Genomic DNA, 14428 nt, shown 5'->3' on the forward strand with positions numbered 1-14428 from the left:
TTCTTCAACATAGACTCGCCCAGGCCGTGGTATTTTGTGAAAGAGCCACACTCAAGGGGCCAAAGAGCCAGCCGCATGTGGCTCGCGAGCCGCAGTTTGCCGACTACGGTTCTATCCGATCAAGCCTGTTTACACGTCCTGCCCTCACACCGGCTGTGATCCAGGAACCAGGCCTTGTTTTTGCTTCTCTGCGGACCCACAGGAGAGATGACCCGTCAGCTCGGGGTGGGCAGAGGAGCAGCGCAAACTGTGCGTCCGGCCCAGCGCCTTCAAAGACCCACGAGACCATGCTTGTTCTAAAAAAAATTAAACATTTTTATTCGTATATTTATTTTATATATAAAAGAAATACAAAAAAAAGGAACACAAAGGAAACGCTCTCATGGCAAGTCGGCCTTGTCCGGGCCCTCGACCTGGGCGCCGGGCTCGGGGCCGCCGGGCGTGAGCAGAGTCCGCCGGGCGTAGTGGCCCTTGAGGCCCGAGCTGTTGTTCTCGTTGAGGAGCTGCTTCTGCCGCTGCCTGTTGAGCGACTGCACGAGGCCCAGGACCACGGCGGCCAGCGAGTACTGGCCTGGCAGCCTGCGCGGCGGCAGGATCAGCGGGTTGGGCTGCACCCGGCCCAGGAGAAAGTACGTCTTGATCTTGCCCTCCTGCTCGCTGATGCCCTTCACGTAGATCTCGCCCCGGTAGTCGAAGGCGAAGCCCTGGTCCTTCAGGATGAGGAAGGTCTCCTCGGGGACCTGGATCCGGCCGCTGACGCCCGTGCTGTCCATGCGGCTGGCCAGGTTCACGGTCTTCCCCCAGATGTCGTACTGCGGCTTCTTGGCGCCGATGACGCCCGCCACCACCGAGCCGTGGCTGATGCCTGCGGGGAACCAGAGCGGCGGGAGGTGAGGGAAGAGGGATGCACGGCCACGGGGTGGCCACACCCGCCCGGGGTAGCGATCACGGAGGGTGTGGTTTCTGCGGGCAGATACCATGGTCCCAATTCTGTCCCTCATGAGGCATGTGACCTTCGTCACTTAACTGATCTGGATCTGTTTTTTTTTTTTAAAAAAAAACATGTGTTTTTATTGACTTCAGAGAGGAAAGGAGAGGGAGAGAGAGAGATAAGAAGCATCAATGAGCCGAAACCGGTTTGGCTCAGTGGATAGAGCGTTAGCCTGCGGACTCAAGGGTCCTGGGTTCCATTCCGGTTGGAGGCACATGCCTTGGTTGCGGGCACATCCCCTGTAGGATGTGTGTGCAGGAGGCAGCTGATCCATGTTTCTCTCTCTCTCATCAATGTTTCTAACTATTTCCCTTCCTCTCTGTAAAAAAAAAAAAAAAATCAATAAAATATATTTAAAAAAAAAAGAAGCATCAATGATGAGAGAGAATCATGGATCAGCTGCCTCCTGCATGCCCCACCCTGGGGACTGAACACACAACTCAGGCATGTGCCCTGACTGGGAATGGAACTGTGACCTCCTGGTTCATAGGCCGATGCTCAACCACTGAGTCCCACTGGCCAGGTGGACCTCACCTTTTTATTATCTGTCAAGTGGAAATAATAAAAGGAAGATGAAATGAGGTGATATAAGCAGAGCCAGTACCTGGCAGCCAGTGGTTGCTCGAGAGAAAAGGATTCATATTCTCCCACGGACGCTGACTTAGCTCAGCCTGTGGGACGCCAGGCTTAGGACTCACCCGAACTCACAGAACTGGCCACTGAGGACCCCCAGCTCAGCCCCATTGGGGAGATAGCTTTCTGACCCGAACTATGCCAGCAGGACCCTGTATCACCCCGGTTGGCCCTGACCCCAGGGATGTGTCCCGGATTTACGGAGAAGACCCTTTTGCCCAGGCCTGGAGTTCTGCTCTGCTTTCCCACTCCGATTCTGTGACTTCGGAAAAGACACGCAAAGGCCCTGGGGGATGTTGGAACAAGCCCGGAATACGCCGCCCACAGATCAGAAACATAAAGCGTGATTCCTTTCCGTGCAGTGAACAGAGGCACGCAGCGTTCCTCAGATCAGACAAGTCAGACGTTGGTATTTCCTGACCTTTTTTTGCTCGAAAGCTGCGAAGGGAGCTTGGTATTTGGTAAAACGGTGCAGCAGCCAGGGATCTAACACCAGGGCTGCAGCCATGATGGCTTTCCATAGCATCCTGGCAGCCAGAATGCTGCTGGTCTGGAGACACCCAGGAGATGCTGCCGGGATGACATCTGGGCTGTGCGATCTTAGTCCCCCCTTTTCGGGCTGAGTTTATGTGTCTGTGAAATGGGAATGCGGGCCAGACCTGGCGCTTCACAAGGCCCTCAAGGCTCAGCAGAGACGCTGAAGAAATTGGCATGTGATACACACGATAAAGAGTGACTGTCGCTGCATGGTCGCTATATCACAGGGAAGTGCCCGGAGGCTCTGCTCTCTGCCTGTCCGGCCTGACATCCCCAGGAGCAGGCTCCTGCTTTTGCCTGAGGGCCTTATCTGGAAGGACCAGTACAGCGCCTGTCCGCTCTGGGGGACAGAAGTCAGAATGAAATGACTGGTGAGCCAGCTGCCTCTCTGAGCAAGGCCCACGTGGGAGGGATGCGGGGCAGGAGGTGGGAGAGAGGTTGCCGCGGTCAGGTGTCTCTTTGTATGTCTGCACCCGGGCCAGTGTCCATGCCTGGCCTGCGGCATCTTCGGTGAGAGGCAGCCGGAGGAGCCTGAGCCGACCCTGGCCCCGTCCTCAGCAAGGTCACACCAAACCTGCCGCATTTTCCGACCCTGGCCCCGTCCTCAGCAAGGTCACACCAAGCCTGCCGCATTTTGCAGGAAAGAGCATCCCTGGCTCGATGCCCAGGCCTGGGAGGGCCGGATGCTGCAGGCCAGGCGCCCAGGGGCCCAGCTGCCATCACTGCGGCTACTCACCGATGCGGAGCTCGAAGTTGTTGAAGGAGTGCTTGTTGATCTCCTGGATGCTCTCCGTCAGGGCGAGCGAGAAGTCGGCCAGCGCGCACAGGTGTCCCCACTTGTCCTCACACTGCTGCGGAGAGAGCGGCACTCACTCTCCAGCGAGCATGCGTGCCGGCGAGGGGCCTGCCCTGCGTCCTAACCCACCCACGTCCCTTAGAGGAAGCACCAGGTGTGCGGCTCCCTGCACATCCGGGCCCTCCATGTCCGCAAACATGGGACAACAGGGGGTCTGCAAGAGAGAGTACAATAGGTGTGGACCCTCGTGATTCTTTCCCAGACCTACCCCTGTCTATTCAGGCGGGTGGCCGAGTTCCTGTCCATGCTCACTGGTGTGTGTGTACATTATGTGTAGTGGTGGGGGTGTGTCTGTAAGCATGTGTGTGTGTATATATATGTGTGTGTGTGTGTGTATGCATATGTGTGTGTAGGAACATTATGTGTAGTGTGTGTGTATATATGTATATTATGTGTAGTGTTGCAGTGTGTATATACTTATATATGTGTATACACATGCTAATATGTACATATGTGTAGTGTTGGCTGTTTGTATGCATATGTGTATATGTGTAGGTACATTATGTGTAGTGTTGAGTGTGTGTGTATATATGTATATATATATATGTAGTGTTGTGGTGTGTGTGTACATGTATGTGTATACACATGCTCCTATTTACATATGTGTAGTGTTTCCACTCTAGGAACTGTGTCTATTTCCTTTGAGGTGCTTCACCCTCCAAACTCCATAGCCTCTGAGCCTCTCTGAGTTCTGTCATCTATAAAACGCGCTGAGCACCTGGCCCTGCCTGCCTCACGGGGAGTGGATGGTTGAGCTCTGGGCTCTGATGCAGCCGAGGCTGCCAAACGGGTTGGGAGAGGGCCGGGCAGCACAGAGTTCAGCCTTCACGGACCACAGTTCTGGTGAGGCTACTCGGCTCTGACGCTGCAGTTTGACAGTAGCCGTGGACAAAGTACAGCAGTGAGTGTGGCTGTGCTCGGTGACATTTGATCTGCAGGCACAGCTGGCTGGCCAGACCTGGCCGTAGGCTGTCCTCGGTCCCCCGCTCTGGAGCGCCAGGCGCAGGGACCAGTTCCTAGCATGGTTTTCTTGCCAGACAGTTACCCTTGGAATAGTTCTAGGTGTTCAGTTGGAAAGAAAGCAAAGGTGGGATGAGAGAAGGGATGAGGATTCCTTCTCTGGAGTAACTCAGACTCATGTCCAGGTGACATTGATTGAGGACCTGTGTGGGAGCATGATATTATCTCGGGTGATCCCTCCACTAACCCCGGCAGGTGGATGTCGGTGTTCCTGCTTAACATGAGTGCCTGGCACATGGGCCATACTCAAAGAGCGGGAACTTTTATTGTTGTTGTTGTTATTGTTATTATTATTACATGCTACTTTGGTCCTGAGTGTGGAGGAGAAAACCAAAGCAAGAACAACAACAACAACAACAAAAACACAACAGTTTAGGATCAGGGGGTTAGCAGCACCCACAACTAAATTATAACCAGGGAACTTCTGGCCCTGATTTTGTCCATCACCTGAACAGAGAGGTTCATGAGGAAGCCGAGAGGGTTCTGTCATGAAGAAGCACCGCTCCACCCAGTGGGCTCTGCTTAGCTCCAGAGCAAGATGCGTCACACAGTACCCGGTTCATGGGATGCCCTCCCTAACCCTGCCCAGCCTCCTGGTGACCGCAGCCTCCCTGCCCGCGGCAGCCTGACAGCAGGGAGGCCCCTGCCGGAGGCTGTGGATGAGTCCAAAGAGCAAACTTACCTGCTTTTCCGGCGACAGGCCGGAGACAGCCATGTAGGTGCTGCCGATGGTCTTGATCTTCTCGATGTCTTGGAACCGGTCTTCGCCGAGCAGCTGGAACAGACCAGGCGACGGCGTTAGTCCTGCTGTGCGTCCCCCAGCAGCCCGGGGGTTCTGAGAGCAGCCCCCTGGCTCACACCGAAGATGCCCTCCGACCGGCTCATTCCGAGAGCCAACGCAGACTTACTGAGCACCTGCTGAGTGCCCAACGCAGGATGGGCGTGACCAGAAACTCAAGGATAAATCTGTTGCTATGAATCTTCAAAATAGACAAAACTATCTTATTAATCTGAAGAAATCACAAAAACCTGCAATCCATCAACACATCTTTTGGCCCTATTTTCAACATGTGTTTGGAACCCTTCTCCGCCAAGTGTAAACTCTGGCCTCTTGCTTCCTCTTGTTGGCAGCTCTTGGACGTAGCTCCTGATTCTCCAACTCTTTGCTTCCCTTTAAGATTGTAAGATCCTCAGGGGCTCCTGCCAGCCTGGGGCTGGGGGCGGGCAGGCAGATGGAGAGGATGCAGTGGAGAGTCTATAGACATCCTCTCAAAACTAAGCCGGTGCTGAGAGCCTTGGAAAATTCCAGCTCCAGAGAAACTGTTCTGGGGAACACGGAAAACACAGGCAGGTGCCTCTGTGATTTGCTTTAGTGTGTGTGTGTGTGTGTGTGTGTGTGTATGCACGTGCAACATGCTTCACAGCTGAGGTAGCCTTTGTTCATCACTTTTGTGTCTTGAGCTAAAGAGAAGCCTCTGCTCTGAGCTTTGCCTTGGCTGAGCGTCTGCCAAGTGCACCCGGGCAGCCTGCCTTTCCTCACCCTGAGGCCGTGACTGACAGGTGCCCTCAGACACTGCCAGGCAGCTTTGGCCTCTGAGCAGCCCTTCCTTTGGCAGTTGAGACTGCAGCCCAGAGGTCTCGGCCTGTCCTGGGCTGCCCACCTCCCTCTCCTGCCTCCTGAGGGGGTTTAGAGGGGGGTGGGACTCGCCCCTCCTCTCTTCTCTTCAGAACTGCTTGGCTGAGGGCCAATTTCAGGCCCAGGCAAAGCTGCCTCCCCCTCTGAAGTCGGTTAGGAGGCAGCAGGAGTTCATTATGTCATCCAATATCCACGCAGCACACTTATCTACTGTACAGCTAAGAGCGTCTGCGGGCATAATGGGTTCCTAATCGCCTCTTTATTAATTCACTCATCTGCGTGGTGCAGGGAGAGGCAAGGGGACTCCTCAGTCTTGGCCCCCAGGGGTGTGGGTGAGAGACGGGCATTGCCCGTGCTCCATGCACAGGCCCGCTTTCCCCTGAGCCCGGAAGGAACTGGCCTGCTCTCAGGTTCCTGTGGTCACGGCTCAGTGAGAGGAGCAGTGAGCCCCGGGCTGGGGGAAGTGGGGTCGGGGGTTGGGCTCAGCCAGGGCAGAACCTGGAAGGCCGCTCTTGACCCGAGGAAACAAGGCACGTCTGGGTCACCCAGGGAGAGTGCACAGCGCTTGGGGCTGGCAAGCCAGGAAATGTCTTCTTCCTCATCCACAACAATCTCTTTCCTTTTCTTCTTTCTCTGCCCTTTCTCTTCTACTTCCTCCCCTCCCGCCCTCCCCGCTCCAAAGTCCCTGTTCTAAAGATGACAGCCTCCAGGACCAATCTCCTCCCTTAGTCTCACCAGCTTCCCTCTGCAAACGAGCACCCATCTCTACCACTAGGGGCGCTGTCCTCCGTCTCAGTTTTTGGGAAGACTGCAGGTGTTTACAATTCAGGGAACAGAGATGCGCATTTAGTTCAAATTTATGTTTTGTGATTGAAAAACGTGCTAGTGAGTTGTTTCCCAGGCTTTGGCCCACTTACTCTCCTGAGCTTCCGGGCCCAATTTTGTCCAAGTCTGACTGTGAACTAAGCCCCCCTCCCCCTCCCCCATGTTAGGTGTTCTTCACACACGGAGGCTGGACAAAGACAGTCCTGTCTAGAGTGCTCATCTGTGTTCAGGTCTCTGACCAGACGCCAATTGATAGCTTTGCCCTTGGCACTTTGAGCAGATGGAGAAATGTCCTCATCGGTGCCCAGTCTCTGTGACACTAGTGCCTGAGCAGCCTCGGTCTTGCTGTTTGCTAGCTGTGTGACACCGGATCAATGTACCTCGCCTCTGAGGGTGGTGTTCTTGATCCCCCTCCCCCTCCCGCAGTGAGAAACAGGAGCATTTATCTCCTGATAATTGTGATGATTAGATCAGGTGACACGTTTGTGTTTATGATGTAGCCTGGAATTCTGTAATGGTCTTGGCTCAACAACTAGAGTAATGCTGTGACCACAACGTTGGCCACTGTGACTGTCAGTTTCCCAGGCCTCGGTTTACCTCATCAAAGTCTGCGATGATCTCATTCAGCAGGCGCAGGCACTCCACTCCTTGGTTATTCATTTCGGTCTGAGAGTAAAAGTCCGCAAAGCCCGGGATGGAGGCGAACATCACACCGACGGCATCATAGGACTGAGAATACAGCTCCTGGGCAGAGGGACACACAGGGGAGGCAGAGACAGTCATTAGGGGCGAGGCTCTGCAAGGGCGCTCCCTGTGCACCTGAGCACAGTACCCCCAGAGAGGACACTGCCATGTCCACACCGTAATCACAGTGTCACCACCACGAGGACCGGGACCATTGAAATGCATGGCCTCCACCGTAGCTGGGCTCAGAGTTCTGACTGCCCATCCTTTGTCCCCAGCCTCCTGTTCTGTTGTCCTCAATGGCCAGACCCTCACCCCATTCCTTAGAGTCGCCCTCACTTGATTCCTCTCAGACGATCTCTTAATTCACTGAGAAACCTGAGGCTCTTGGCATGCCAATACTCATACATTTGTCTACATTCAGATTTATTGCCATCGACCCATAATTCTGGAGACCAGAAGTCTAAGGCGAAGGTGTTGGCACATTGGCACCTTCTGAGGCCTCTCCTCTTGGCTTAGGTGGTCCTCTCGTCCCTGTCCTCCCACCTCACAGGCCTGAGAGGAGCCCAGGAGGAATGGGCTGAGTTGAGGTTGGAGAGGGGCTGTCAGTTTCTGGGGACGGACAGTGACAGCTTCAGCTCACCCCAAGAAAGGGGACCAAAGTGAGATCCTGACCTCACTCTCCTTCTCCTCCCTCTGGTCTACACTGCACCCCTATTAATGACCCTCAGCTGGGTGCCAGAGGGTGTGCGGGGTCACTGATGCGGCCCACCCAAGTAAGCGGAGGGAAGGGAAGGGTTTCCAGGGGACCCGGAAGTGCTCCAGCCACCTGCCTCCACTGTTAGAGATAGCCCATCATTCCACTGGCTCTGATCAGCTGCTTTGAGTGTGCCATCTGTTTCTTGCTATTTGGGGCTCAAAGAAGATAAAAATAGTGCGAGCTGGAGAGGGAGCAATGAATATAGAAAAGCTATTATTGCCTTACTGCCACCCTCCTCTGGCTGGAGGTACATGTTTGGGCTCTGGAGAGGGTTTGAGCATCCATGCTTTTCCCTCCCCCATGCCAAGAGGAAGACTTCGGTTCCCCTTTGCTCAGGGAGCTATCTCTGGTCCTTCCTGGCGCAGGCCATCCGATTGAAGTCCTGTGTTTCTTCTATGAAGTCAAGCCCTCTCTCTGCAGGGAGAAACTAGGTCTGAGGCCTGTTGGTCTTACTGGATCCGTTCATGACATTCAGGTCTCTGCTCAAATGTCACCTCCTTGAGAACAGCATCCAAAGCCTCCCAATGTCAATGCCACCCCTTTTCAATACTGTAGCCCTCGATTGGCTTCTGCTCTCATAGAACTATCTCTCCGGGCACGAGGTTGTATGGCTTCCTATCAGCAAGGACTCTCTTCTTTGCTCCCTGTCTGAATGCCAGGATCTAGAACAATGCCTGAGACATGGTCAGCCCTCGGAAAGCATCTGCTGAGCAAATGGGCGAATGAATGGTAGGGGCTGGGGCTGGGATTGGGAGGGAGCAGAAGTAATGGTGGCCCACATTTATAAAAAAACAATTACAGCTGACAATCTGTGCGCTCTTAGAATTAGCCGTGTAAGCACTGTATGCACAGATGTAAATGTCCTAACAATCGGATACAGTAGGGAAGTTGTACTACGTTGTAGGTGAGAAAAAGGAGGTCCAGAGAGTTCATCACTTGTCCATAGTCTCAGAGGGGGCCAGAGGGGGAGTCAGTTTTGAACCCAGGGCTTCAGTCTTCCAGGTCCATCATATGGCCTTTCTGTACCGAACTTGCCTCACACCTGGCTGTGTTCCCACCTGTTTTAATTCTCACACCCACTCAGCAAGGATGGTATTTCCTCAGTGATGGGGGCCTGGAAACAGCTGACAGCCTGGGGTCTCAGCATCCCTGGCTGTTGCCATCCTTTCCGGATGAGGCCCCCAGATCCCGGTGGCTCTACTGCGTTTATGGAAAAGCGGTTCTCCTTTCCATTCTCCTTGGAGGGCTCAGTGTGTTACCTGCTTCTTCTGGAGGTCATGGGTGACCCACGTCAACATTCCCTCTGCTTTCTTGGCTTTGTCACGAGGCTCTTGCCACAGAGCGCCAGACCTTAGGGAGCCTTGAGGAAACCAGGCCTGAACCTAATTCCAGAGAGCATCATCCATTGAGGAGGGTGGGTGACGCCTTGACCTGCACCCAGGAGACTGTCCAGGGCCCCGGTTCACCAAGAGCTGGCTGTTCGAGCAGCGGGTTACTCATTCGCTCAGCTCCTTCCCATGGCCATTCTGTGGCTGCTTGGAAGAGACAGGGACCCTTCGGTCTCAGCCAGCTTCATCCTAAGGCCAGGGTCACAAGCCCAAAAGTCTTTATGCAACAGAAGGGGCAGGATAGAGATGGATACATTGGAGAGCCTACTCCGTGCTTACAGGCATCCAATCACAGATTAAAACCAAGAAGCCAACCCACCAACCAGCTAGCCAGCCAGCCACTGAGCGTTTCCCCTGATCACACCTGCTGTTGCCAGCCACTGACAAGCAGGTGATGTGTGCTCACCCGTTTGTCAGACTTTACAATTCCAATTCAGTCTTGCAACAGACATCTTACTCTGTCCCTCTTACCAATATGGAGGGAGGCGGTGTGTATAGGTCACAGTGCTGGGCAGTCTCGGGGGCCTCGCACCAAGTGGCAGGCATGATTTCCACAGCCACATGCTCACAGGACAGGGGGGTTTTCCCCAAGCTTGGGGTCCATGTGTCCAACTCACCCCACCCGCCACCACCCCTTCTCCCCGGCCGCACGAGCCGGGCTCACCTCGTTGTCCCGGTCCTTCTCCAGGAAGTGGCGGGCCACGTGGCTGGGCAGGATGTTCCGGAGCATGTTCTCATTGTGCTCCCTCAGCTCCTTCATCTCGTTGATCTCCTCTTTGGCCTGGACCCGCCATAGGAAGTCCAGGCGGGCCGTGTACTCCAGCTGCAGTTCAGGGAGAGGAAGAGGGAAATGGGCAGGCAGGCAGGCTTTCAGGCCCACGCGTGGCAGGTGGGGAAAGCTTCACAGGAACCTTCATGAGCAAAACAGAGCCACAGCTGGGCATTTGGGGAGGCGTTTTGCCTGACCCAAGAAATCAGAGGATGGTCAGATTTCACAAGGCTGTGTACCTTCCCTTCCTGGCATATGGGACCTGTAACTAAAATCGTTTGTGTGATTATCTGATAATGGCCATGTCGTCTACTGGCTAGCAGTTGCTATGAAGTCAGGGTCTTTTCCCCTGCTCAGCATTACGTCCTTACCATGTAGCCACAGGCTTGGCCCAGGGCAGGTGTTCCGTCAGTACTGACTGACTCAATGGAGAAGTTACAGTAATCAAGCCAGATGACACTTAGATGGTGCTTATTATTACTGCAGGCATTGTTCTAAGCAACACACACGTCTTCACTTCTTTCACTCATACAAAAGCCCTCACAGGAATCATTAGGATGAATCCTATGAGAAAATGAAAGCAAACATGGTGAAGTAACTTGGCCAAAGTCACACATTGTTAGTGGGACGCCAGGATCTGGGCTTCCCTCCAGAGCCCAACCCTAGACTCTGAATAATGGTGGTAGCGGATGGACCTCACTCAGCGGTCCTTCAGGCATACTGTGATTAGAAAATCATCTGATGTACGAAGAGCACCTGTGAGTGCCGACTACAAATGAAATAAAATCCCCCCTCTCCTGAGCAGTATGCTAAGAAGCCATTCACACATACACACACACCTGTATATATATATATATATATATATATATATATATATATATATATATATACACATGCATATGTATCTATGTATACACATGTTGTTTTTATTATAACATTTAAATTATTTAAAAATTGTGATAAGGTACATAAACCTAATTTACCATCTTAGCCATTTTTTTAAATATATATTTTATTGATTTTGTACAGAGAGAAAGGGAGAGAGATAGAGAGTTAGAAACATCGATGAGAGAGAGTCATTGATAAGCTGCCTCTTGCACACCCCCCACTGGGAATATGCCCGCAACCAAGGTATATGCCCTTGACCGGAATCGAACCCGGGACCCTTCAGTCCCCAAGCCGACGCTCTATCCATTGAACCAAACCGGTTTCGGCCATCTTAGCCATTTTTAAGTGAACATTTAAGTGGTGCTAAGTCCATTCACTAGGCCAGTGGTTGGCAAACTGCGGCTCGGTTTGCCGCTCTGTTGACTAATGAGTTTGCCGACCACTGACCTAGACTCTCAATTCCAATAATTACAGGCTGCTGTTGTTCCTTGTGATTAAGCCCCTATCCCAGTGGTCGGCAAAGCGGCAAACCAAGCCGCAGTTTGCCGACCCCTGCACTAGGCAAGAAATAAATGAGCTCGCAATGAAAGGGTCATGGGTTTACTTGTAAGACAAGTAGGAATTAGTGTCTTGGTCCCACTTCAAATACCACCACCTGCGCTGGTGATGTCATCCCAGGTGCCTCATCCCTGGAAGTGGGAGGAGCACCAGTGACCTCACAAGATTAGCAGAGGAATTCCACAGGAAGTTATAGCTAAATTCCACAGGAAGTTATAGCTAAAGCACGTGGCTCCTGGTAGGTCCTCAGACCCATTCGTTCCCTCTTGTCCGAGCTCCCCTTGGTGCTGGCTAGTGGACAACGTCCTTTCTAAAGCACCTCACATATTTACCACAGCCTGGCGGATGTCGTTATTTCAAAGTCGTGGGCTGTTGAATAGCATACCACACTGTTAAATACATGGCTGGGTGCCTTGAATTCAAAGGCTTAAAAACATCCAGCTCACTTCTTTGTCTTACGTGAGAGTCTCAGTGGGGACAACAATGTGAAGTGACAGAGGCAGCGGGTTATCTATTCAGCGGAATTGGTAATAGCAAGAGCTGGAGACAACCCAAGTGCTCCTTTTGCTGGTTGAATGAACTATTGTTTGCAGCTATAAAAAGAAATGAAGACTATTTCTCTGCACTTTGATGGACTGTCTCCAAGGTGGAGAAATGCATGTTCAGTGTGCCACCTTTGGTCTCAGGAAGGGAGGTATTTAGATATCTCTCTCTCTCTCTCTCTCTCTCTCTCTCTCTCTCTCTCTCTCTTGGATTTTATTTTATTTGTTGAAAATTAAAGTAAAAAAATCATTACCAATGAGATGAAGAAGGGAAGGAAAAAAGTGGAGGAAAAGGGATAGAATTCAAATTTTTAAAATTATATGTTGTTTTACAAACTCGACTTTTGTTTCACGAAATGCTTTACTTAAGTATAAAACTAAATGGATTTTTAAAACTCCAAAAAAACAAACAAACAAACAAACAAACACAACTAAGCCAATGAATCCACATGTAAAACCACACGGAGAGGAGTGATTCCGAGTTTCCCCCAACATAAGGATTTGATGACCCGTTCAGAGAGGGAAACACTCTGAGGATGAAGAGGGCTTAATGCTTTTTTAAGCTGGTGTAGCTCAGTTGGTTGGGCATCATTCATCCACGTACCGAAAAGTTCCATGTTCGGTTCTTGGTCAGGGCACATATCTGAGTTGTGGGCTCCATCCCTAGTAGGAGGTGTGCAAGAGGCAGCCAATGGATGTCTAGTATCTATTAAATGACAGCTCTGGGAGCTTGACTCTCTCAAGGTCCCCTTTCTACCAGTGGCATTGCTGGGACTCAGACTTAAGAGGATACGGGCCCGAGTCTGGATCTTCCTCTCCAGGCCGCACAACCCCAGCGCCTGTCTGCATCAGGCACAGAAGCAAGCGAGCGAGCGAGCTGGAGACATGACCTCAGTAATCCCCGCCCCCACGTGTGGCTTCCTCTGCCCTAAGTGGAGACATGCGGCAAAGCCCAAACCTCAGCTGCAGGGGAATGAGGCACGAGGTGGGAGCAGTGGGATGCCTGCTCTCCCTGCCCAACCTTCAGAGCATTCTCCTGCGAGGCTGAGGAGGAGGAGGAGGAGTGGAGGAGGAGGAGAAGGGAGAGGAGAAAGAGGAAGAGGAGGAGGAGGAGGAGGAAGTGTTGGCCATATTGCCATCACATGTGTGTAAGATGGCATTCTCCAATTTCTCCGTTATTATATGACCGCCGGTCTCGCTGGAGATGTGTCATTACAGTGCTCCCACCGGGAGGCTGCTGAGTACCAGGCACCAGTGGGCATTGTCAACAAACACAGGGGGCCTGAGTCGCCAAGGGAGCCGGTGGAAGCAGGAATGGGCAGGCTGATCCGGAAGAACGGGGCCCGACAGGTGCTATGAATAGGTGACACCTGAACCGGTGTCGTTCTGCCTCTCCCAGCAGCCAGGCAGGCGCCGGGCGGGAGGAGCGGGAACACGCTGTTCTGTCTGGCTTTCCTTACTGGCCTTGTGACCTCGAGCGGCTCCAGTCTCTGCTCCTGCCTGGGGACCAGATGGATAACAATCCTTTCCCTGTTTGTCTCAGAGGCTTGTTTCCAAAGTAAACCATGAATAGCTCATGATTTCTGAGCATGTACTCTGTGTGCAAAGGATGGGGAAAAGTGTGTTATAGTTACAGTCTCATTAAGTACTGTAACAACCCTACATATTATTATCACAGCCATTTTATAGGTGGAAACAGACTCAGACTCAATGACTGAAAGCCACACAGCTGAGGTTTGACTCTCCTCTCGCCCTGGCCAGGCCTGAGCCTGTAGCTGCTGCAGTTGTGGGCGGTGATGGTGCCATTTCAAAGTCTTCGGAAAGTTAAAAATAAAAAGACAAACTATCGGAGGCCACTTAGGCCCTCGCTGCCCTGCTCTCCTCTTACTGTACACACACTCTGAATAGGCTTAGCTTACCTGTGTGCCCAGGACCGTGGAGAGTGGAGAGTGGAATACATTAAGTCGGAATGTGGGATGTTAGAAAGGGACTGAGGAAGGAAGGGGTTCGACAGGGCACCCAGTCACGCCTTAAGGTGGCGGAGGAGAGAGGAACATCTTTCTTACTGCGGAGCGAGGCCCCTTGGTTGGAACTTGCTCTCTCTGAGGATTTCTCACTTGTTGGCTTAAGTCCTGGCTGATGGAGCGTGAGTATGGTGCTCCGTAGAACTGCCTTGCCTGATTGTGTCTCCATAGCCCTCCAGGGGGTTGCCATTTGCATGTCAGCCCAGGGCGTGGTCCCCCGCAACCAGAATCCATTGGGACGTGGCAGACACGACCCAGCTCCCACACACAGCCCAGTCCGCGAGAGCGAAATATAGGGATTCTGGGAATGACTAGCT

General features: G+C 52.6%; 1 protein-coding gene across 3 annotated transcripts in view; it reads right to left on the minus strand.

Annotated features, from left to right (window-relative positions):
* Positions 1 to 291: 291 nt before the first annotated feature.
* Positions 292 to 14428, minus strand: part of ADCY8 (adenylate cyclase 8) — a 131641-nt gene continuing 117504 nt past the window's right edge. For all 3 annotated transcript variants that reach the window (XM_084864641.1, XM_084864640.1, XM_084864639.1), the window contains 5 exons: positions 9995 to 10153; positions 7096 to 7242; positions 4720 to 4812; positions 2898 to 3012; positions 292 to 865 (listed from right to left, as the gene is read on the minus strand). In XM_084864641.1, coding sequence (XP_084720767.1) covers positions 381 to 865; positions 2898 to 3012; positions 4720 to 4812; positions 7096 to 7242; positions 9995 to 10153 — 999 coding nt within the window. In that variant the 3' untranslated portion in view covers positions 292 to 380. The remainder of the gene's footprint in view (positions 866 to 2897; positions 3013 to 4719; positions 4813 to 7095; positions 7243 to 9994; positions 10154 to 14428) is intronic.

Source organism: Pipistrellus hanaki, assembly GCF_964339955.1.
Source record: "Pipistrellus hanaki genome assembly, chromosome: 17".
In the NCBI taxonomy this organism is placed as follows: Eukaryota; Metazoa; Chordata; class Mammalia; order Chiroptera; family Vespertilionidae; genus Pipistrellus; species Pipistrellus hanaki.